Below are 12916 nucleotides of genomic sequence, written 5' to 3'. Positions count from 1 at the left end.
GTTTTATCCCAGGTTTCTTTATTGATGAGAGTACTTTTGTATCTGACATTTTAGATTTTTGTAGAAAGATTAATCTAAAAATATTTTTTCAGCAGCAGGACCAACATACTGACACTCAAAGATCAACTGACTTTAAATTTCATAAATCTACATTTACACCCCCAATGGATAAACATGTTTCTGTGTTTCAACAGGCTGTTCTCAAAGATTTACATTTCCATTACAGCTCCCCAGACATTATGCATAACAATATTTCCAAACAGGAACAGCTGGCGCTCACACAACTGAAAAACAACAAAGACATTGTTATTATTCCAGCAGACAAAGTTATGGACAATGATTACTATCTGTATGAAGCAAACAGACAACTATCCAATCACCACCACTATATGAAGATGGATATTGATCCAACATCTGGCTTTCAAAACGAAATTACTTTATTTCTGAAAGAGGCAGTGGAGAATGGTATAATTTCAGAAAAGACTAGGAAACATCTTATAGTCAAAGATCCTGCCAAACAATATCTATACCTTCTACCTAAGATTCATAAATCTTTGGAACAACCACCAGGTAGACCAATTGTATCAGGCATTGGCTCAGTAACGGAACCACTTTCGGCCTTTCTTACTGAAAAGTTAAAACCACTATTGAAATTCATTCGTGCTAGAATACAGGACACCACTGAATTTTTGAAGATTGTTACTGACACACAGTTGGATTCCTATATACCAGTATCCCTCATTGGGCTGGCCTAATGGCATTGGAGTTTTGGTTATACAAAGCAAATTTATACCCACCAGGAATGAATACATTAATATTATGTATGGCAGAACACATCTTGACCAAAAATGTATTCTATTTCCAACAGGATTGCTATTGGCAATTACAGGGAACAGCAATTTGTTTATGGGATACATAGAGGAAACTATCATTTACGATCCAATGCACAATATATATTTACCAGAAATCGACATATGGAGGAGATACCTGGACGACTGTTGGATGGTTTGGAAAGGAGGACAGGAATATCTATGGGAATTTTTGGAATATCTAAATGGCAATATTTGGGGGATTGAATTCACTGAAGAACATCATCCTAATGAAATTCATTTCTTGGATGTCCATCTGAAAAGACAGATGGATAACACATTACTAACATCTATATATAGAAAATTTCCCCAGTACAACACTCTCCTACATGCCAAAAGTTTCCATCCAAAACATATTACTAAAAATATTCCAAAATCCCAATTTATGAGAATAAGAAGAATATGCTCCTCACAGGAAGATCTTACCAAATATCAAGAAGACCTAACCAACAGATTTTTGTCCAGAGGATACTCACCACAAATCATTAACTCACTGTGACTCCATACCTAGAGAGTCTTTATTGGAATATAAGAAAGGCAAGAACAATGATGATTGTATGCAGATTGGTTACTACCAAATCTTATTAATATCGTCAATAACCACTGGAATATACAAACTATTTAGGAGAGCGTTGTTACTTCTCCTACAGAAAGAAATCCTTATGCACCCATTTTTCTCATTACAAAACATCAAAAATCAAGCAGGACAACTATACACAAAGGACACTTACTGGGGACAAGTTGATTGGGAACTTCCCCTGTGGCCATTGCAGTTTTTGCAATTACATTTTTAAAACCACGAGTTTTACTAGTAAAAATACAGGTCAGGTATATGACATCAATTTCTTCGGAAATTGTAGTTCAGATTGGATAATCTATCTAGCCACTTGTACATGCCAGGCATTTTACATCGGCCAGACATCCAGGCAGTTCCGCATCAGAATTTCAGAGCACTTGGGGGACATTAGAAACCACAGAATTACTACTGCACTGTACAAACATTCAACCAAACATTCAAATGCAAGATTTACTTTCACTATTATTGATCGAATTGTGGGGGATCGCTCTTTCAAATCAGGATGGCACGACATTCTCAATACAAAAGAGAGAAGGTGGATTATTAAACTAGGGGGACTTTTTCCCCCAGGGCTAAATGATAAACTATGAGTTTGCAGTAAGTAATTTAATTCTTATTGTTTAACATTACATTTTCTATTCTTTTGTTTTCTGTATTTGATTTTTTCATCATAGGAGTTTTGTCTTACTTTGGCATACTTGCATATGGATAGATGACATTTTTATAATGTGTTATTTGTGAAAATTCACCATTATAACATATATTTTCTATTTAATTAATCACAGGAAATGATGTCATGGATTTAAAAAATTTTCAGCTATATAAGGGCTTCTTGTAACTTCACTAATGTATTACTGAGGAAAGCTTTTAGCTGAAACCGGTCTAATCACCAGCTTTTTGAAGTTTAAATAAACCTTTTTGTTTGACTCTCCGAGGTGCTGGCAATTTTTTGTTTTTGGACTAACCTACTCGCTTGCCGTGCACCAGCCTAACTTGCTAGCTACATCCTTACAATACAGCCAAAGCCCTCTCAAAAAGTCTTAGTCCAAAGAGGCAAATCGTTCCTGAATGAGGAGTCTCTCAAGGAAAAGAGGGAATCTCCTGGTCCCGATGGGATTCAACCCTGAGGCTCTGTTGGACTTAAAGCAGCTTAAACTGTCGGCTCCAATAGAGGCACACCAGGGTAAGTATGATCCAGGATAAATCAGATCTGAGGGCGGACAGGTATTGGAGAAAGAGGAGGGATAGTGGACTAGTATTCAGAGCTTTCCAAAGTGATGGCACTGAAAAAAACACCAAGCCATAGTTAATCATTCCACAGATGTCTTGTTCAGTATGGCTTATAGAGGACAGAGAAGCAGCCACCAAAATATCTCTTTTCTTGAATGGAAGAGATAAGACAGTCTCGGACTCACTGGTTCCAGGAAGAATCGGAATTGCGGAGAGGAAGATTAGATCAGAGAAACTGCTCCAATTTCATGGGAGTTTTTGGATCTGGACTAACTGAAGCAGCAGGATTCTGGAGACCTTTTCCTAATCTTTTCTAAATTTTCTAATCTTGCTTTCCCACTTTTCTCCTGTTCCAGTCTCTCTTACTTTCTCTTTTGGCTTTATCTTTGTTTTTGACTTCATGCTGCTTCGTAGGTAGGGATATGGCAGCAACATGAAGAGGAGGCTGGTGAATGAGAAAACTCTTACTCTGGAGGAAGAAGCACTACAAAAATGAACTATTTTCAACAGGTTTGGACAGCCTTCATGCCAAAACAGAAACAGACCTCAGTCTCTCTCCAGATGGACAACAGCCAAAGTAATAAACACAAAGGAAATGCAGATAACTGTGGAGGGATTTTGTTCCTGTGTCTTGGAACCTGGAAGAAAACAGCATCCAAGTTAAACGAATCACACAGAAATACTATCCTACAAGTAGTACACACCAAGAACACTATCCTACAAGTAGTACACACCAAGAACTGTATGCATTATCAAAATCTGCATATTTTATATACATATAAAAAGCACATGCACACATACATCTCCAAAAGTGTAGCTACTATTGAAAAAAAAAAAAACTACATACAAAAAGCACACATACTGTACTATTTTTTTATTTAATATATTCTACAAAAATTAAGCTGGAGACATAAAGCTCTTGGTAGGAGAGGAGATTTTAATGGAATAGAAAGGCTACACTTGTCTTTACAGTAGGAGCCCTCGTAGAACACGTCTGATTCTTCAAGCATCAAACCAAGATCTGAGGTACTAAGGTGGAGTGGAGAGAATTATGGGTAGGTGAGAAGTCAGACACCTGGACTCAAAAGCTTCAGGAATAGTGCAGAAAATAGATCCAACTGGATCCGACAACCCATGCACTCAACTGGATGAAATTAGACATCAGATCGGGTCAGATGTTCAAACTTTGCAGTTGTGAGGGTTTGCAATTCTATACTCAGTATTTGCAAATCTTTCTCCCCATGTACCACTATGGTATCAACAGTGTTATACATATACATTTTATCTAAACTACCTTTATGTCTTTGTGGGGGGTTGCAACATTTGCTATGATTTGCAGAAAGTTAAAATGCATTACTATGGTCGTTATATCTTTTTATTAGCCAGGCAGCCACAGTAGATGGCAACTCTCAAGACAAACAATCTCTGTGCCTGTTAATTACTGCTTGGAACCAGTGGAAGAACATTATTATTTTACATTAGTTGACCTGGGAAGTCCGACTGGGCACAAAGACCCTTTTTCAGTAGAGACACAAGAGAAAAGCTATAGTACATGCAGCACAAAACAAAATAAACAATATCAAATGTCTAAATAGATTAGATAGTAACTACACATACTGTAGTTAAGGCTTCTTATTCTAATTATACTCTATACAGCTATAGTTAAATAACTATAGAGTACCACGTTATCTGCAAAGGGTAGAAAGCAAAAGGTTGATTTATTAGGAGATATAAATTTGGAATTTGATTCAAACAAAAAACACCTGAGGGGTATTTTGTTAACAAGGGCTAAAGCCAAAGAAACATTTTCTTCCTGGATATTTAACAATATCTGCAAACAATGGATTAGAGTTCCTTCACTCACAGGGAGGAGGGAGTATTGCCTGTTGAAAAAAAAGTGTATTTAGAACAGTGAATACATTGTAGCTTTCTATTTTTAGCACACATCTGTCAAAACATGTTTATAATCAGACAGAAAAATTACCATTCCATACTTACCCTGGGGTGAGTTCTTTAAAGATACTCCCCCATATCATGAAAAGATTGCTTATGTTCCCATAATTATTCAAAATATTAAAAATAGTATCATGGAATTGAAAGGCCCTGGTCCTGAAGGTTTGATAGCACATATATATGGCCTTTAAAGATGAACTTTCCTCAAGCCTATAAAAAAATACATATTTTGTAACTACTTCTGGATGTGAATACATTAATATGTAAAGAAGGGAAACTGGATAACTAGCACAGCATTAGAGACCTACTTTGTTTAAAATATTGACTAATAATATCTAAAGAAATATTTAAAAAAATATACAAAATTTTAAATAAATTACTCTTTCCTACCCAATATTTACAGACCCAATATATTATTATGTAGGGCAAAATAAGGAGTCCAGTAATTTTGATTTAATTAAAACATTTCTCTCTCTCTCTCTCTCTTTATATATATATATATATATATATATATATATATATATATATATATATATATATATATATATATCTATCTATCTAGAGAGAGAGAGAGAGGATATACACATGGAAGGTTCTTGAAGTCTTATTTTCCATTGTATCAGTTATTCAAAAGTTTACCAAATTATGATTAAAAATTTGGTAATGAATAAATTTGAAAGCAGGACAAGTATCTTCCTCATCTATTATATAAACCCTTTTACTGTACAAACTGCACATTTGTTTAACTCCTCTTAAGATTAGTAATACTGAGATTTGTTAAATAGCTTATGCAGATGATATTGTGTACAATTTCCCATCTGATATGCAGAGAATACAATAATTACTGGATAAAGTTAAAACACTTACTGGATATATGATCAACTATGATAAACCATGTAACAAGGAGAGTTTAGAAGCTGGCAATCGCACACATACTTACATTCCTACTGTACAGTACTGACATTTTTAGGCGTAAAATATGGTAGAAAATACGGTAATATTCTGAGTGAGACCTATGAAGGTGACTATAATAAAAATATTATTAAACCTAATGGTTTATATTTACACATTTTATTAGGTAGAGTTAACATAATTAAAATGTTAATTCTAAAAGAAAAAGTAAACCCCTACAAGTGGCACTCTTAATGGGTCTCTTTATTCAAAAGATAGTTTAGGTGCTTTCATCCCTACAATATCCCAGACTTCATCAGAACAAGAAGTTACACAAGAATGATTACTTTTTTTTTTGTTTGGTTTCGTCAGTATGCCCGTAGCATTTTTATTTTGGTAAAATGTTAATTCTACTGATGGCACTTATCACAAAATGTATTACCACCAATGATTAAATGACACAATAAAAGGGGCAATGCAAAAAATTTTATGTAGAGAGGGTACACCTAAAATTATACGGAAAGTATCTTGTGCTTCCAGGAATCAAGAGGGTCTGTTGATACAAGTTTTTTGTAATGGTGCTTTTATAATTTTATTTCTAATAAATAAAATTCAGTACAAGATTTTTTAAACATACTCTGAGACAATGTGTTGAGCTTTTCAACCACTCCCTTGGATTTTTTTTTTTTTGGGGGGTGAGACAATAGAGTATATTAGACCCTTCAAAGAAGGAATTGAAAACTTATTTGAAAGTAAACATTTTTTTCCTTGTGAATCAGATAAAATTAATAAATGTATTTCTTCCACTGTGTTTCTCTCCTTTTCTAATATAACTTGGGAAAACTACAGTGTTTCAGGTTATCCTATGCATAACTTCATTACCCAATTACATATAAGTCGCAAAATATTTTACAGTCACAGTCTAATATGTCTGATAATCCAAACTACAATAATGTGTACACACATATATACTTTCAGACTTTATAGGCAACTGACAATGAAAGTATGAACGTGCAGATGTGATCCACATTTGGAGTTGCGCCCAGATAAAACATTGGAATCTTTAGACACTTATGGATTATATCACTAATAAAGTTATTCCTTTTACCTTTGACATTATAATTTCAGATATGCTGTACAGCTTTACTATAACAGAAAAATGGAAAATTGTGTTATCTACTCACAAAACTGGTATCAGAGAACTATAACTTTGCAGGTATGCCTACACTGGACATTAGTGTATGGTGGTCTTTTGTTATAAACCGTAACCTACTGGATATTTTCTCTTTCAATGCCTTTTTATGTTTGATCTTTACACGCTTTTATATTGGTTCTTTTTGTATACACTGATGTTTTTATTTTTATTATTAAAATTAGAAAAGAACGTACTATTGTGGTACAATAGGGAATGAATATTTAAACACATTTTTCTGTTCACCTGGACCACTTGCCAAGTCTTTTCCTTCCTCACAGAACTCCTTACATGAACATGTTAGGCGTATGCAGTCACAACAAAAACAAGCTATCATTCTTTCAAATTACAGTTGTCAGACAGTATCCAAATGACCACCTTCTGGAGAGACTTCAGCAATTTCAACAGAACAGGGCTACTCTCTCATCTACATTGTGAGTGATGGCCATATTTTCTTAAACTTCAATGCATGACTCAACAGTTCAATTTTAGCTCCGGATTCAATGCTACATATACACCTTTCACAATTTCTGCTCTTAATTGTCCTGTCACTCCAGCCTTACGGTGTGCCGGGTTTATCTGACTTAAAGCAAACATACACTGCAGTGAACAGGAAATTAAGAGCAGAAGAAATAATTCAAATGTGACAGAACATGCTGCAAGTATCTTGTGGTTCAGCTCCATTCATATGTACCAAGCATGAATAAGATATTGTAAAAGAGGTAGTGTCCGGACACCCCTCAAACAAACCTATCACTATTCAAACCCATTATTTATAAAGCAATTGCAGCCACTTAGGCAGACAGCACAATAATAGGTCTTTCTCAATTTTCTAAAAGACACAGTCTCTTCTGAATGGCTTTATCAGCCATCTTTCAAACCACCTCAGATGTTTTTTCACCTAATCTGAGTCAACAAAAACTCTAGTGTAATGCTACACAAATTGGTCAATGATGTCTACACAATCCTAACAATCTGTAATGACAGAAAAGACAAAATGGGAGATTTAAACAGAATAGGCAAAAATTGACGTCTTGGGTATTATAGCTGTTTATCAAACTACCAGTGAAAAAAATGAAATCAAAAGCTGACATTTCTTCTCAGAGCTCAAAAACGAACAGCTAAATATCACACACCACTAACTGTTGGAAAAAGAAACTGGAAATTCATTACTGCAGATCTTCTATGCACTTCCCATACACAGAACCGTCAAAAAAGCATGTCTCAAGTTAACCGGCAAAGATGTTACTTTCTCTGATGATTCTTGAAATTGGTTAGCGCTAGCATTTATTTAAAAGTTCTCCATTTTCATCGTTTACATACTTTAAAATTATAGTAATGAATACATATTTTAAAAGATGCTTATGTGCTGGAGCTGTGTGGTGTTGTCTTTGAATTTTTCACTTTATTTTTTTCCAGCAATCCAATCATCTGAGGCCAAGAAGAAAGGCTGCATCATAACTTAAAAACTGTATCTTACATGTTTTCTAGCAAAATTATGATAGCATCAAAACATGGGTCAGTTCATACAGAGCCAGCTTATTCATGTTCCTCAGCCTGCAGAGAGACTAGGCAAAACATATTCCAAAGTAAATTCTTAAGTGAACAAAATCTGTCCAGTTGATGCATGTCTAAATTCTACTTAAAATGAAAATGGTATACTTCAGGACATTGTCCAAAGCATTTCTGTAAATGAGTCATAAGCTCAGTGGATTTCTTTCTGGCATATGATTTCAGAGACAAACCCCAGATATTATGTTATAGTGTCCTCTACTGTTTTAGATTTACATAACAGATCTCAAACTGCTGTCTGCTCCATTTTCTTTAGTTGAAAATTCTCAAAAGATCACAGTTTTCAATTTCTTTCCTTCAGAATTAGATAGATAAGGCCTAACATAATCAAAAGACAGAAACTCAAATTGTCTGTTACCTATTCATATACTTGTTGACTGCAATCACAGTTTTGTCACAAATTTTTACAAAGGATAAAAGGAAATCGGAATAAAAAAACAGGGACATCCCAGAAAACATCAGATTGAGATACATGCATACGACAGTCAGAGTTAATTTTTTTCAGATGTTTATTTAGTACCAAAACCAAACGAGCAACAGTAAATTAACCAAGGTGCATTACAATGCATACAAAGGTAAAACATAATTGCCATAGGACATGTTGCTAAACAGAGCCAAAATATATTTTATGCCTGAGATCACAACGCTAACAATACATATTAATTAACTGATCCCAACACAACTCCACTCTCAGTGATCAAGATCTAGACAAAAGCAGTACATACTACATAATCCCAATCCACCTTCACTCATGGAAGTTTGTTGACAGTTGTGTTTTAACCCGCAATGTCTATGCGACTGAAGCTATATCTTAGAGGCAGAAAGTGTACCATGAACAGCTGGAGGACAAGCAGAGAACTTTTCACATGCTTCAGTTTCAAAAGGATGAGTAAGAAAGTAGAGATGCAGTGTGATAACACTACCTGGTAAGTTCTCTTATTTCTGGAGAATGTCTCCAAATTTTTTTTTGTATTCTTCAGCATATTTTGTCTGCAAACTGAATAAACATTTTTCCCAGAGTCTAATTTTAAGTTTACGAACTGCTGCAAGTTCTTGAAAGGTTCAGATTGGTCCAACTCCTCCACCAAAATACTCCAGCTGGAACTTTCTGAAATCATCTTCAGTGAAGACAGATTTCTCATCTTTCTTTTCTACTTTCTTGTTAGGTAAATCTTTTGATTTCCTTCCACAGTTCTGTGATACAACCTGAAATAAACAGAGCAATTATCTCATGGCTGGAAAAAGTTAAGGAAAACAATCTGGATATTAACTTTATCCTCAAACTAAACCTTATAAAGCACCAATGTGCAACCATGTAGCCAAAAAGAAATACCAAAACAGCTGATAGAGAAAACCTTATGTAGCAAGTAGCTGCTAAGATGTTTTCTTCTGCTCTCCTTAAAGCAAAAAAAAATGTTCATTCATCTCAGACGTGCAGTGCATGTTGTATTATCACATTCTAATCTACAAAACGTTACCTAATCTCCATGCATTTGATCCACAGCCACTAAATGAGCAAAATATGTAAACACAGAGAGTACAGTTGTGCAAGTAAACTTACCCAAAAAATAGCTGCTCAAATAATCACTGCTGAAATAACCTTAGCTATATGAGGGTTGTATCCTGCACAGGATAAAACCAGCTTCCAAAGCTTCAAGGGCACTTTCCATGCACCCAAAAGTACAGTTTTGTACCTACCATAAATGTAGATGTTCGAGGATTCCATTGCTGCAGTCCTTACTATTGGGTATAGTCCGCGTCCAGTCGGCCCGAATACCAGAGTATAAGGCTGACGTCGGTCATGGCGCCTTAGACTGACGTCAGTACGTCAGGGTACTAATGCGCATGACCGACGTCATATCCTCAGTCTTTTCTTGCCCCAGATGTCAGAAGACCCTAAAAAGACAAGGCCCAAAATACCTGCACCAAAAACATGTACAATATATACAAGAATATATACAAAAATATAAGCATGTAAAGTCACCTACACAACCACCCCTAAACACAGAGGACTGCAGCAATGGAATCCTCGAACATCTACATTTATGGTAGGTACAAAACTGTACTATGTTCTTCGTCTTCCATTGCTGCAGTCCTTACTATTGGGTAGAATCCCAAAGCAGAGGTAAGGGAGGCTGGCAATTCATAAAGAAGTAGGAGCTGACAACATGCCTTGCAAAACAGCTGTGGCAAAACCAGCCCTAGACTTAGAGTAAATAGGAAGGTGATAATGCTTAGAGAAAGTATGCACTGAACTCCAAGTAGCTGCTTCCAAAATATCCTTAGTTGCCACCCCCCTTAGAAATGCTGTTGAAGTGGCAGTAGCCCTAGTGGAATGAGGCCTAATCCCAGCTGGAATTTCCTTGCCATGATGGGAATAACAAAATGCAATGCAAAAGCCAATCCACCTAGAAATAGTTTGTTTTGACACAGGCTTGCCCTGTGAACTCAAAGCAAAAGAAACAAACAACTGCTGAGACTGCCTAAAATCCTTAGTCCTGCTTAAATAATAACGCAATTGCCTGTGTACATCTAAAGTGTGCAAAATCTGTTCCCCTTTATTTTGGGGGTCTGCATAAAAGTAGGCAAATGAATAGTTTGGTTTAAAGCCACACTAGAAACCACCTTAGGCATAAAGGAAGGATTAGTACGTAATGATACCCTATCCTTATGGAAAATCAAAAGGGCTCTACTGCCATAAGGGCCTGCAACTCAGACACCCTTCTTGCAGAAGTAATAGCCAACAGAAAAGCAGTCTTCCATGACAAGTATTTCAATTCAGCAGTAGCCGCAGGCTCAAAAGGTTGTAGAGTAAGTTTTTCCAACACAAAATTGAGATCCCAAGCAGGAGTAGGAGCTGTGCGTGGGGTCTTATATTCTTTGCCCCTCTAAGAAACTGCTTGAACAAAGGATGCGAAAACAATGGTGGGTCACAATCATAGTGAGCTGAAATTGCTGCAGCATGAATCTTAATGGAAGAGAAGGACAAACCTTTGTCCAATAACTCAGTAAGATATTGAAGAGCCACACTCAAATTAGGCTCAGAAATCTCCAAATTCTTTGCTGTACTCCAAAATAAAAATCTCTTCCATTTTTCATGTAAACCTTCCTTGTACTAGGTCTTCTAGCTTCCATAATCACATTTAAAACTTGTTGAGGAAGTTGAGACCTGCTGTGTTTCAAAAGAGAATATGCCAGGCTGTTAGATGAAGAGAGTGAAGCTTGACATTGAGCAGATGACCGTCCTTCTGAGATAACAGATGAGGAATCAGAGGTAAAGGCCATGGAGGCTTCATTACCAGACTCCGTAGTAGTGGGTACCAGTGTTGCCGAGGCCAATCTGGAGCTATCAAAATCATCCTTGGCCTGTCTTGTCTGACCTTTAATAGTACCTTTGGAAGAAGAGGCAGAGGTGGAAAGGCATACACATGAAGGTTTTTCCAACTGAAAGACAGAGCATCCACTTTCCAAGCTGTGTGATGAAACCCCTTTGTGCAATACTTTGGCAGCTGGTGGTTTAGTGGAGAAGCGAACAGATCTATGTCTGGAGTTCCCCATGACACTGTCAATTTCTGAAATACATGAAGATCCAGTTTCCACTGTGGGGATCCATGATTTGTCTGCTTAACACATCTGCTAAGGAGTTCTGTGCTCCTGGCAGAAACCTTGCCTGAAGAGTTAGTTGCAAGCTTAGCGCAGTCTCCCATAAAATCATTGCTTGCCTGCATAGAGGATAAGAATGTGTTCCCCCTTGCTTGTTGATGTACCACATGACAGTTGTGTTGTCTGTTAGAATCAACACCTGCCCTGGAAGAAGTAACTCCTTGAAAGCCATTAATGCAAACTGGACTGCTAACATCTCCTTCATGTTGATATGTAGATGCTGTAGTCTGGCAGGCCACTTGTCTTGTATCCACTTTCCATTTAGATGAGCTCCCCAAGCAATGTCCGAGGCATCTGTCGTTAAAATCTGACTCGCCTCTGGCCGGGTCACAGAGAGTCCCTTGTTTAGGTGACATTCCTGAGCCCACCACAAGAATTCTTTTTGAAGGCAAGGTATTATTTGAATGACAGTGTCCAAATCCTGGCAGTGCTGTGTCCATACATTTTTGAGATACCATTGCAGCTTTCTCATATGCAGTTTGGCATTGGGAAGCACCAGAATACAAGATGCCATGAACCCTAATGCTTGAAGGACTGTCCTTGCAGTCAGCACGGACTGATGAGATAGTTGATGGAAGTAAAGTGACAGACTCTTTTGTTTGTCCGGGGTTAAAAAGGCCATCTGGGCTGCTGTATTCAGTCTCACACCCAGAAAGCACATGTCTTGAGAGGGTACTAGACTGGACTTTATTTCGTTCACAGAATACCCTAGGCATCTTAGCACTGCTATAACATATTCCAGATGCTGTAGAAGGTCTTCCTTTTCTTGAGCCAGAATCAGGCAGTCGTCCAAGTAAGGATAGATTTGAATTCCTTGAAGCCTGAAGTAAGCTATCACTGGAGCCAGAACCTTTGTGAATACTCTGGGCAGTAGATAAGCCAAAGGGCAATGCAGAGAACTGATAATGAGAATTTCCAGTTCGAAACCGCAGATACTTCCTGCAACTTAGCCTTATAGGCACATGAAGG

At 36.8% G+C, this 12916-nt stretch overlaps 1 protein-coding gene across 1 annotated transcript in view; it reads right to left on the bottom strand.

Moving 5' to 3' along the window:
- Positions 1–8775: 8775 nt before the first annotated feature.
- RPS19BP1 (ribosomal protein S19 binding protein 1) overlaps positions 8776–12916 on the bottom strand; it is a 242532-nt gene continuing 238391 nt past the window's right edge. Inside the window, exon 4 of the mRNA XM_044062399.1 lies at positions 8776–9490. Coding sequence (XP_043918334.1) covers positions 9347–9490 — 144 coding nt within the window. The 3' untranslated portion in view covers positions 8776–9346. The remainder of the gene's footprint in view (positions 9491–12916) is intronic.

The sequence above is a fragment of the Protopterus annectens genome, chromosome 1.part0 (assembly GCF_019279795.1).
Source record: "Protopterus annectens isolate FY-2018-M chromosome 1.part0, PAN1.0, whole genome shotgun sequence".
Taxonomy (NCBI): domain Eukaryota; kingdom Metazoa; phylum Chordata; order Ceratodontiformes; family Protopteridae; genus Protopterus; species Protopterus annectens.
Note: the sequence above shows the minus strand (reverse complement) of the source record. Positions and strands in the feature narration are given on the sequence as shown.